Below are 13,294 nucleotides of genomic sequence, written 5' to 3' on the forward strand. Positions count from 1 at the left end.
GAAACCTAAGGAAAATTTGCTGCAAACTTTCATGGAGCTTTTTTGGGGGATCAGCTCTTTTGTAATTGCATGTGGATGCCTAACTTTAGGCATAAAAAGCAAGCACTTACAAAAAAAAAAAAAACAACAACCGACCAACACATAGGTCAGTGCCCTCAGAAACATTTTTCTTCAGTCCACAAATATTCTCTGGGGAAAAAGAAAAGTGCTTATCTTAAACTCTTGATTTTTTTTTTTTTTTTGAGCATGTAATTTTTATCAGTTTGTTTTGTTTTTGTTATTCTTTTTTTCACTCACTGCTTATAAAACGAGCAAGCAGAAGTCTCTCTGGAACAAGATAGAATCATAAAAGTTTTCAAGAATCTCGTCACAAACTAAACAGTACAAATTGCACATTCCTCATGGAAGTATCAGCCTTTCGTGCGTGCCTGGATCCAACTATAATAGATTATCCCAAAGTGGGAAAGAATGAACAGTACAAAATTAGCAGAACTGGGAGCAGAGCTTGTCTAGTGAAGGCAATCTGATCTGTACTTTAGCGGCCTGGATTCTCAGGCATTGGGAAAAGACTATGTTAAGTTTTATTTTGCAAGCGAACACTTGCTAGGAGGCAGACTGGTGCAGTGACTCGAGTATCAGAAAAACTATAGTAACAATTATAATGCTTGGTATGTCTTAGCATAATCGTGATACCACAATCATGTCTGTTATCTGTAGAATAAATACAATAGGTGCATGGCTTACCTAATATGCAAATGCAACATATATATAGTAAATATCCATGTATCTATATATATTCCATGTTCTGAATTTTTATGACTCAGAAAAGGATATCCCTGAGTAGGTATCTAGCTATGTCTTCTTATAATATTAGCAAATATGTCCAAATATTCCCACATTGGAAAAATATATTTCATTTATAATGCCAATGGCTTGTTAATGTGACCTTCTCTCAAACTTCATGTAATAGCACAGGAATTACCAAAAAGAAATAGTTAAGGTATAATAATAATTTTAGCTATTCTTTTTCCAAGTTGCTATAATCTACCCAAAGATAACTAATTGTTCAAAGTAAACATTCCACTCCGACCACAAAAGGAATCCATTACACAAACATATAATTCACAGTCATTTTTAGTGGGTTGTAAACAGTTTGGAATGAGCATAAAATGGGACAAAAATCAAAGTGAGCATTTTGAAATGAAAAAGTGTTTGCTACAAAAGGTCAGTCCCTTTGCTTGGCAAACTATGTAGAAAAGCCTGGGAAAATGCTGATCACACAAGCAATGAGGGAATTTTAAAGCCAACAGCCTCCTTGTTTCTTTAAACAGACATCGGAACCTATAACTGGATCCTGTCAAACAAACGACAGCAAAAAAAATATAACAGCTGCTAAGAAGTCAAGTTGAGAGATAAAGTTTTTGAGGCTAAGGACCTTCTCAGAAGTAGACTAAAGGTCTTTCTTAAATCTTTAAAGCAAGGTTATGGATTCCAGGGTGGCTTTTAGGCACCAAGTCAAAAATGTAACTTTGTGTATCATTCTTGTCATAGTATTTTGTGTTCCAGCAAAAAGAGGACAAACTTGTTGATTAGCTTCTGCTGAGACATTCTGCAAAGTAGCATATAGCTGGAATTGTCCAATTTGAAAGACCTGGTATCGTTTATTTTTAATAGTGGTTAAAATACCACATAAAATATAAAGTTTACCATCTGAGCCATTTTTAAATGTATAGTTCAGTTGTGTTAAGGGCATTCACATTGTTTGCAACAGATCTGTAAGTGTCATTTCAATGCTGTTAAATAGTTTGAGGGCATAGTGATTAGAAGTAAGACTTATGGAGGAAGAATGTGTTGTTAAACCATATTCCAAAGGATGAATGCCTATCCAAACAGAATTAATTTGGATAATTAATCCAACAGTCCTATTCCCTTACAAACAAAAATACGTTGGACATATAAAAATATATTTACAAGAGAAATACGCCTTTCCATTATCCATTATTATATACAAAGAAGTCTTTGGTAAAGTTTGGTATTGTCAGGTGCAAAAAGTACCAGCTTAGCATTGAGGCATGTCTTTTGGGTTGGTCACATGAAGTGACTCCTTATATTGCATTGCCATGACACATCAAGAAAATAACCTGGGAAATAAGAAATTAAACTTCTGCTCTTAGCGGAAGGCTAAAGCCAGACAAATGTGTGTTTATTATTCAGGGTTTATTGTGTCATTTAAACATATTTAATATTAATTAGTATTTAATAATACATTTAATACATTGTATATATTTAAGGTGTACCTGATGATTTGACACGATTACTACAAACTAAGTTAACATATCCTCTCCTCCCATATCTACTAATTTGTGTGTGTGTGGTGAGAATGCCTGCAATCTTCTGTCTTAGCATATTTCCAGTATCTAATCCGTTGTTAACTGTAGTCATCATGCCTATCCATTAGATATCTAGATTCATTCATCCCAGATAACTGCAATTTTGTGCCCTTTCACCAATATCTCCCCTTTATCCCCACTCCCTATTATGTGATTTTTAAGCAGACAAACTCCCCTTACCTTAAAAGAATATTGTAATGCTTATTTTTCTCTTCTAGTATCTGTTCTATTCTTTCATAACACTCACCACAGTTTGGTACTCAGGTCTTTTTGCTTAAAGTATATCTCCTCTATATGCTCAACTGGTAGCATGGAAGATGACACAGGGGTAGGCAGTAAATAGCTACTTGTTGCCGGAATACAATAAACACTTGACATTTGTTACATCATTCAAACAACATTTACTGAATGCCTACAATGTGTCAGGTACTGTGTGGGGTTCTTTCCCTGTAATGCACTTAGCAGTCTGCTAGCTACATACTTTACATAAAAAGAATGATAGGTCATGGTCTTAATACTAATTACACCAGTTTAGACTACATTGTTTAAGTCACATCTCCTAAGCACTTGTCTTCCGAGAGATACAGGTATAACCCTACTTGTAAGTAAGCAATCTCTGTACATTTTGGGGTCATCCTAAACAACACAAAATTTCTATAAAGCAGTGCAAAAATAGACTTCTCGCTGCTTAGATCTACATACAACCTGTATGTCCAATGCCTCCCTCTGCATGCTTGTTCCCCCAGACATCAAAGAAAAGTATCAGAGGATCTCATGCTTTGGGTCACCTTATCATATGTGTTGAGCGTTAGCTGAACAATGATTCAATATTTTCACAGAAACTGCTTTGGAAGAAGAGATATAAACTGAGTTTGTCTTTGGATACTTATGATACTCATATACAGTAAAACCTTGGATTGTGAGTAACTTATTCTGCAAGTGTTCCGCAAGACGAGCAAACATTTCTAATACATTTTCACTGGATAAATGAGCGATGTCTTGCAATACAAGTAGTATGTGACTCCGAATGTCACATGATCACAACTGAGCCAATGGTTCTTGAAATTTGCTTTGATATACGAGTGCTTTGGATTACAAGCCTGTTTCTGGAATGAATTATGCTCGCAAACCAAGGTTTCCTAGTACATGGTCTACAACGGTAAAGGCGACACAAGTGTGAATGAACGACTTGGAGGAGCTTTAAAGGCTAACATGCTCCTTTACAAGTTCCCTCCAAGTTTTGTGCATGTTCTCTAGGCTGAGCAGACAATGTCAGAAACCACAGAAATAACTTTAATCTGGTTATAATAGTTGGTGAGGGGGAGAATGGCCTGGTGGTTTAGGGGAATAAAGGAAACCAAATCAAGATAAGGAAGCACACTAAATAAGTTATTCGCTAAATTGGTTTACATTTGGCTCACTAATAGATTTTCTTCTAGGCATGCAAAATTTAAAATGTGACTAATATCACTTTACCAGGGTTGATTAAAGAATGCATCTGTGCCAAGCACTGCACAGAATTTCCCTGTGGAGACAACGGGAGCATGAGCAATTCGGTTCTGTCAATTGCAAGCAAGTGAGACAAATAACTGAATGAATGAATGAATGAATGAATGAATCAGTCAGTCAGTCAGTCAGTCAATCAATGGTGAGATCTGCCTCCCTGATACTGTTTTATTCAAAATCAAGCATGTAAGAGCATTTAGAAAAGGAGAGCTATTGAGGTGCCTGGGTGGCTCAGTCAGTTAAGCATCTAACTCTTGGTTTTAGCTCAGGTCATGATCTCATGGTCACGGGATCAAGCCCCACGTCTGACTCTGTGCTGAGCATGGAGCCTGCTTGGAATTCTCTCTCTCTCTCTCTCTCTCTCTCTCTCTCTCTCTCTCTCTCTCTCTCCTCACCTCCTTGCTCTCTCTCTCTCTCTCTCTCTGTTTCTCTCAAAATAAATAAACATTTAAAAATATAGCTACAATTTAAGGATGAGGTTTTTTTTGTAAAAGCAGGGGCAAAAATCTTAAGAGAAAAAGAGAGAAAGGAAACACATCATTTTATTATAGCCCATGTATGCTATGATGGGTTTTTTTGAGGACATTTCCCCCAGAGTGTGAAAGTAGACACACAATTCTCATTAAATGTGCCTTTCCCATAACTGGTCCATGAGCATTTCCCATGACTCTGCAGTTGAGTATCTTGGCTGGAAGAGGATCTGGCCATTAGAAGGAGGGCTCTAGATATGCTGAGTCCCAGCCGTGCCGAGAGACTTGGCACCTTTATATGCTACTTCCTAATACCAACCCCAGCATAAAATGTCATCAGAAGCCTGCATAAACATTGGACTTAGATTCACATAAATTATTTCTGTCCTAAGGTGCTCTCTGCCAGAATTTAGTAAAAACAACACTTTGAGTAAATAGAATTGGCGTATAAATGTAAGAATATTAATCCAACAAAATGATCATAGAAAAATATAATCAAAAGTACACATTTGTAAATCTTGCAATGATGTGAGAGGTTTATCTTGTGCCTCTGAGTTTTTATTGAACATTTCCATAGAGTTCCTTTAAGCTGATGCTGCCAAAGTGCTTTGAATTATCAGTTGCTTTGTGGAATTGTAAAGTCGTTGAGTTTCATTAAAATGCTTAGGATCTATTTTAATAATCATATGTGTGATTAGTGCCTGTTTAGTGCTGGATCGACAAATTCATTTTAAGAGTAAACATTGGGACAATGAAATATAATGCTAGATATGATTGCTGCTGTCAGCAAAAACATTCTTATTTTATTAAAAATCACCAACAAATGCTATGAACAGAAGATACAGTTTCTATTTATAGATATTTTCAACACTACAATATTATGGTATCTGCATACCACAGGACTATATCTAGCAGAGTTTTCATTTTGCCTAGGGTATGTACATACACAAAGAGGTACAGAGCCCCCCCTTTTTTTATATGTGCACATGTCTTTTTAAGTATAGCTCCCCCCAAAGTCCTATTTGGATATTTGCTCTAATATAATAGTGCTCACACCGTCAGGCTTGAGTATTTATAAGTGGATGAAGATCTCCTGAAAATAATGATAATTTAGCTATTGGCAATAATAACATTATAACATTCTCAGTGATCCATTTTGGCTTTAAGTACTTATTAAATAATATTTATTCCTAAATTATGAACTTATAAAATTAAATGAGATTGCAACATGCAATAAAAACACATTTCTCTCTAAACTCCAATTGACTCCATTCCTCACAGATACCTCTCCTTGTGTTCATTCTGCTTTTACTGTTTTCTACTCTCTGTGAGCTCTCAGCTCTTCTCTCTGATGTGTTGATACGCTTTCCCCCAAAGCCACTCTCTTTATCTACCTTCCCTACCCACTCGTCCCCTTCTTGTTATTCTCTCATTCCCTACTGATATGGGAATAATAGGATCCCAAGGCTGTCTTTACAGTATAATTAAAGTATGAATTTCCAGGAGTTGGAAATTGCAGACCATTTTTATTATGCCTCTATAATAAAGCCAGGTAACACTGAGAGAATTAAAATGGCTTTTTCCTAGTAGATAACTTGGTAAAGATTTTTTCCCCTTGGTTCTATTGTTTTAAGAGACTGGGAGCTGAAAATGGGAATAGGTTCACCATTTCTTTTTCTGAAAACACCTCTATCTTTTACATGATATATATCCCCCTAGATCCTGGGAATATGTTGTAAACTTGTAACAGATGGTGATGAAGCTTCACATTTTTATACAATATATTTTTTTGAGATTCTGCATCTACTGTATGTATCTTCCAGGGAAAATGACCTTGAATGAATGAAGTCATAGTCTGAAGGAAAAACACCCCACAGATAGACCAGCATAGAAATGATGAGTCAATTGGGTTTTGTTTTGTTCCCTTTGGTAAGATGAAATAATTTCAGATGAAAAACAGAATGTTGAAATATAGGAACCAAAGGTCATCTTAACACTGGAGGTGCATCTGTTAATTGTTCCAGGAAAACCAGTTAGCCATATTCTATATTGAACAGAAACACACAGAAGATGGGATATCACTGTTTGCAAGTAGGAATGCTATTTGCTTCACTTGGGTAATGTTGGGGGCTTACCAAAAATTGTTCTGGCACAACATCTACCAGCATGAATGTTAGGAGGGTTCTAACACTGTGAGTGCTGATATTTTATGAATGTTTTATCACTGGCTGGAAAACAAGAAGTTAGCAATTGAATCAACAACATGTCAGACAGACAAAATATTAAAAAAAGAGAACATTAGTGGGAATTACTGATGTCCCTATTGTAAAAACAAACTGAAGTTAATAAGAAACTTGATCCTCTTAACCGATTAACAAAAGTCAAGTTTTAATTGCATGGCTTCCCAGACAAATCAAGTGGCGCTGTTAACTTGAGCATTGGTTGTTTAGAGGGTACGCTAATGGGGGAAATTACTACATATTCAGTTACCCACCTCTTTTTTCGACAGCTTCAATGCATTGCTTTACAAACCGTGGAACTGTGGAATTTTCACGTTCACACACTGTGTGCAGATGAGAGCCAAAAATTTGATCTGCAAAAGAAACAAAGATGAGCTTCATTAAAATCCAAGATTGCGTTGTTCTTTAATTTGATTCTGTTTCCATACCCACTGCATGCTGAAATCTGTGTCTTGCATAGGAATCGATTTTTTGCTTTAATTCCAAAGGGTCTGTTGCAGAGATACAAAGACCATAACTCCCTCCTTCATGGAACAAGACTGGCCCCAGAGAAAGAAAACTAACACTCTGCCATCGATTAGGCAGGGATGACAGAGTAAGTTATAGTCTCTCTGGGCATAACTTTGTTGTTTATAAAATAATGACAAGGAATTAAGAAAACTTCTACAAAATAATTAATCTTAATGATTTGGTGTCTTGACTGTTTTAGAAGAAATTTATCAATGATCACCAAAATTATAATTTTATCAGTATTTTGAAAGATTCGTTCTGTGGGTCAATGATATTTGAAGACGCAAGTTCCGGGAGATTTACTTTGAAGCGAATTTCTTAACATCTCTCCTGCCTTGAATGCCCTTCCTCTTCTCTAATCTAAGTATCCCCTTTCCTTTCTAGCTCAACTCCGACCACACTTTCTCCACAAATTCTTTTCTTCCTATCTCAGCTTTGTGTTTCCTTTGACATAGGTTCTTTGGAATACCATTTCTTCCGGATGTTAATAGGCAATTTAGGGGCGGGAGGGGGGAGAAGCCTGTGATCAAAATGGTTTAGCAATGTTGGATTAAACAAAGTTAAACAAGTTTCTTTCATGTGTATTTGCAGCCTGTGATATGCCAACGTGCCCTGGGAATCTCCACAGGGGGCTGGAGGATGCGCTATTTCCCCAATTTATTTGAGTAAGCTCCTTTTGTTTCAAAGGGCATCTCTCCAGACTGATGCTTCTGAGAACACACTCTGAAACCCTAGCCTAGTCTTCTCATTTGGAGCATGATTTATACTACCTTGCATCGTGTATTTACATTTATAATATACGGGATGTATTTTCTCAAAGCAGATTCTGAGTGTTTACATCACCTATGAGTTCATATAGTCACCAGTGCTCAGCTCAGATTCTGGCCACAGAATTCGCTCATAGATATTTTTCATTGTAGTAAAATATACATAATGTAAAATTCCCCCCGTAACCATTTTTACATGTACAGTTCAGTGGCATTAAGCACACGTACATTCTTGTGTAATCATCACCACCATCCATTTCCAGGTTTTTTTTTAAACAGTATAGATGATTATTACTCATAATGAAACAAATATTTAGTAGGTTCAAGGGCTTCCTACCTTGCTCAAAATGAACTCCAATTCCCTACTGCAGCTTCCAAGCCAATACGTGACCTGCCCTCCCACCCATTAATTGATTTCATTTGTGTCCTTTCTCCTCTCTCTCCCTCATCACTTGCCTGCAGCCACTCTGTCCACATTGCTGATGTTTGTCCATGCCAAGCAAAGTTCTGCCTCAGGGACTTTGTACTTATTATGACCCCTGCATGAAACTCCATTGCATTAGGGGTTTTTTGTAGCCTTTCCTACCCACTTTTTTTTTCACTGCCTCACTGCAATAGGATCTTGCCATGATACTTCCCTGTTTTACTTTCCTTAGAGCACTTACCTCCACCTGGCATATTAGATTGATGTGTTTATGGGTTAGTTGTTTCTCCTACTTAGAATGCAAAACCCAGAAAAGTAAAGACTATACCTATTTATTTATTTCTTTTCTTTTCTTTCTTTCTTTCTTTCTTTCTTTCTTTCTTTTTTTTTTTTTTTTGGCACATGCATAAGTGGGGGAGGGGCAAAGGGATAGGGAGAGAGAGAATCTCACCCAGCATGGAGCCCCAAGAGGGCTCTATCTCACAACTGTGAAATCATGAAATCAAGAGTTGGACATTTTACCAACTGAGCCACCCAGACATGCCTAGATTACATCTATTTCCTTTCTTACTGGGTCTCTAGTGACTAGACAACGTTTGGCATATACTAGAAGTTCAACAAACATTTATTAAATGATGGACTGCAAGACATTGTCTTAATCAGCAGTGGAGGTCGTTGATACATTTCAAAAAAATCTTTGTAGTAGAAGTGGGGAGGAAAATAAAACACAGCATAACAGAATGGTAAGTGAAATATTACAAAGGGGTAGTCAGAATGAAATGTGGTGAGACTTCATGGAAGGCATGATTTTCACCCATTACTTAGAAAAGGTGATGGCTTAAATTAAGAACAACCCAGCAAGGAGGGAAGTAACTACGTCTAAAGTGACAATATATTTCAATATGAAAATGCACAATTTTCACCCAAGAGACAGAAACATGATACGCCCAAAAATATCAACATAGTGTAGACAAGTTGGAAATAATCATGGGTATTTGCTTTGAATACTCGGTCAATAACAAAGGTTTGTTCAAAAACAGTAAGCTACTACCATAAGACAAAATGACATAAAATACTATTTAAGAAAAATAACCCAAAACTTCCAATGGAATAATTTAAGTTGGCTAGAGATTATAGTCAAGAAGAATTGCTACAAAATCCAAAACCCTCTAATGGAAATTATGATTCAAATCTATTTCACAAATATTTATTGAGCATGTGGCGGGACATCAGGGCAACCTCAGTGCCCATGAAAAGACTTACCAGAGAAGAACTTAATCCTTAACTAAAAGGAAGACTTACTTGAAGAGGTAAGAGTGGGGATAAAAGGCCATTGAGGGAAGATGGAAGAAAGGTATACAAACACATCAGTGATGGGAACAATAACAGGAAGAATGAGATGTGCTGAGGGAAATATTCACTCTTTCTTAGAGAAATTTTGATGTATTAAGCTTTAAAAGAAGATGAATATGGTGTTATGAAGTCTTAAATATTAAGTCAGGTAGGTTAAATTATTTGACTTGTGCAGATACCAATGATTTCTTATACATACACTATTCTTTCACCAACTTCTTTCTTGTTTTTAGATCCATTCATAAGACAGAGCCTGAAAATGTTCCCTATTGGCTTCTGCCTTCCTTGCAACTCTTGGTGGTTAGAGAGCTCTGATCAGCAAAATGTAAGAGGAAATGACTTGGGAAACTACAAGAGATTTTTTTTTTTTTGTCAGATAAAAGGAGAGGGGTGTATTAAGGCACTTTTTCTTTTTCCTTCCTGCTTTGAACATCACTGTGCAATCATGTGATGCTTGGAGCCACTGAAGCAATCTTATCACCACGAGGCAACAAGCTGTAGACAAAGGCTAACAGGATTTTTAAAAAGGTTACAAAAAACCTGAGACTTCAATGACATTGTTGATGTTCTAAACCTAGAACATTTTTTCTAGACTTCTTATTATGTGATGTAATATAAGTCATTTTAAACTGGGGATTCTATCTCCTACAGCCAAAACATTCATGACCAAATGGAGGCACTTGTTGTGAAGAAGACTGAACACAAGGAGATCAGCTAAGAGGCTAATGTGATTGCCTAGGAAGGTGTTATGAAGACCAGAATGAGGATAGAAGTGTGGTGAATTTAATCATTGTTCACAATTCTTCTCTTCTCTGAATTAGATTTATACGTTCACCTCTTTTGCCATGTGACTGTGTGGTAAAACTCACTAGAGTGGAGAATACTGACTTGTGCCGTTTCACTGATGTTGGGCTTGGCTATAGACTTGCTTTGGACAATGCAGGGTGAGTAAAAATGACTGTGTGTCAGTTCCAGATGGAGGCCTTAAGAGGCATTACACATTTCTACTCACCTGCCTGTTTTTCTGCTATTGCCAAGACAAAAGCTTCCCTGGGTAGCTGTTGCCCTTTCAGTCTGGCCTCCAGAATTAATACATAAGGCACAGATCTGTGGCCAATGCTCAGTTGGGAGATAAGTCTAGTCAGACCTGCAGCTTAGGGTAGAGCTGTCCAGTCAAGTTTGCCCCAGGCTACTTGACCCACAGACATATCAAAAATAAATGCTTCTGGTTGTTTGTCACTGAGATTTTGTGTTTCTTTGTTATGCAGCAATAGCTTACTGATAAAGATGATACCAGGAGTCCAGGTTGTTGGTAACTTAAGCTATGCTATGAGAATGAAAGCAAAGAGAATTGACAGGACATGGAAATTGAAATGGAGGAGCAAATAAATAGGGGAAAAATTCTGAATTTGTTAGGAATGTGGAATTATGCATCAGTTTAGATTGCACCTTAAGGAGGAGTCTCAAAGGAAATTTCTCATTTCTCTCACCTTAATTTTAAAAAAAAAAGGTTTTTTTATTTTTGAGAGAGAGGAGCGCAGGGGAAGGGCAGAGAGACAGACCCACAGAATCTGAAGCAGGCTCCAGGCTCCCAGCTGTCAGCACAGAGCCCGACGCGGGGCTCGAACTCACGGACCGTGAGATCATGACCTGATCCAAAGTCTAATGCTTAACCGACTGAGCCACCCAGACGCCCCTCCCCTTAAATTAACTCATTATACTTTACCTAATGTTATGGCACTGTTTACTCTGTATTCTCTCCAGATCAATTCCATTCTATCAAATTCAAATCAGCGACTATTTCATGAGCACCTGTCATTTGCTGGATATTGTGAAGAATACAAAATCTGATTCATCCACTTGGTGACTGTTTATCACATGCCCACTATAGGCCGGGCACTGTGCTCCAGCTCCATCACTGTGCAGTGATGCCTGAAGCACAATCTCCTACAGTCTGGGGTGGTGGTGGTGGACAGTGCTCACAAACATTTTCAATATCATGTGATTGGTGCTATTGCAAGGGTGTGTAGTAATAACAGTGAGGCTTTGTCGAACACTTACACTAAGCCAGGCATGGTTCAAAGCACTTTATATATTCTAACCTTATTAAATCTTTACACTAGTCGTCAACCCTTTGGTGGTAGATACTATTAACCTTATTTTATGGGAGAGGAAACAGAGGCCCCCAAATATTGTGTCTTATGTCCATAGTAACAACACATCAGGCTCTAAGGAAAGACGAAAGGTAAGAACTGACCGAAGAAAATGAAGCCAAGGGGTGATTTTTGTAGGATTTGTTAACTGGATGCAGAAGGTGAGCCATCTCACCAGAGAGAGAGAGAGGATTTCCAAGTTTCTTGCTTGATTAAAGGAGACTGACCTGCAGAACCCCGAGGGTATTCAGGAGTTGGGATAAGCATTTCAGATGCAGAAGAATAATGACAGGAGACAAAAGTGAAAAGTTCTCATTGGATTTTGGTAACTCAGAGGCTACTGGTGACCATGAGAGAAATGGCTTTAGTAGAAGAAGGGAGTTGAAAAGCAGATGGTTGCAGACAAGGTTTGAAGAGAAGGCGAGGAAGTGAAAACAACAAATGGACTTCTGCTGTCAGCGTAGTGTTGGCAATTCATTAATTATTAGGGAAGATGGGACCTGGGAAGGATTTTGAGCTAGGGTGGATAAGAGAAAATTTCAACTCCAGGGTGTTTTTGATTGCCATGGTGTGCTGGAGGGGATGAGGTGCGCTACTGGCTACTTTGGATTGTTCGAAAGTGGGAGGTGGGGGAGGTGCATCACGGCCACTTGCTGGGTGGTCCCAGCAAGTGCAGGCAACCCCTGACTGAAAAACTGTCCCTCCTGATTGCTGATAGTGTCCTGGTGAGAAAAGAGCCTAGATATGATGAACTGAATTAGACAGAAGGGAGATGTTTGCTTTTACTAGTTACCAGAAAAGCCAAAAATTGTCTTCTTAACTCTAGCCTCTCTTTCAACTGGCTATACTCATCCAAGAAGATATGTCTTTGGAATAGAAGAACTTAGCATCCATGGTAAAGCTGCTTAAATGAAAGGTTGTCATAGAACCCAAGCCATGCCAGTGAGATTCTCCTTCAAAAGAAGGAGTGGAATTAGAAGTGGAATACTACAGACTGAGGTAGAGAGTTCCAGGGATTTGAATAGTAAGACTGCCTAGATTTAGACACGGGGTGCCAGGGGCAGCTATTTGGGGAGATGGACATGTGCAATGGGTTAGTGGGTCCAGGAACTAATTCGCAGAGAGAGGCAAATGAAGCAGACACACCTTAGCTTCTCACTTTCTGTTGCCTAACTCCAGAGATCATATATCCTTTCCATGGGGTGCCATGACGTAACCTTGGTTTTGACAATAACTCCCATTTTATTTGAATACTTTTGAGTAAACTTCTGCTTACTGAAACCAAATAAACTTAACTAGAACATGAACATAGCATTGGCCAGAAGGTTTCAGGAGAGGGCTTACACTCACAATACAAAGGGTCAGTCTCGGCTAAATAGATCAATGAGATCCACTGTTACAGATGGCACTGGTTAGGAACAGTATCGTGGATGTCTATTGGTTTTATAGGTGCTGGAACTATTCTCTTATTCTCTGGTAAG

At 38.0% G+C, this 13,294-nt stretch overlaps 1 protein-coding gene across 4 annotated transcripts in view; it reads right to left on the reverse strand.

Annotated features, from left to right (window-relative positions):
- Positions 1 to 13,294, reverse strand: part of ARHGAP15 (Rho GTPase activating protein 15) — a 626,514-nt gene that overhangs the window by 226,036 nt on the left and 387,184 nt on the right. For all 4 annotated transcript variants that reach the window (XM_060623481.3, XM_060623482.3, XM_060623483.3 and 1 more), the window contains exon 10: positions 6,861 to 6,959. In XM_060623481.3, the coding sequence (XP_060479464.2) occupies positions 6,861 to 6,959 (99 nt within the window). The remainder of the gene's footprint in view (positions 1 to 6,860; positions 6,960 to 13,294) is intronic.

Source organism: Panthera onca, chromosome C1, assembly GCF_046562875.1.
Source record: "Panthera onca isolate mPanOnc1 chromosome C1, mPanOnc1 haplotype 2, whole genome shotgun sequence".
Lineage (NCBI taxonomy): Eukaryota > Metazoa > Chordata > Mammalia > Carnivora > Felidae > Panthera > Panthera onca.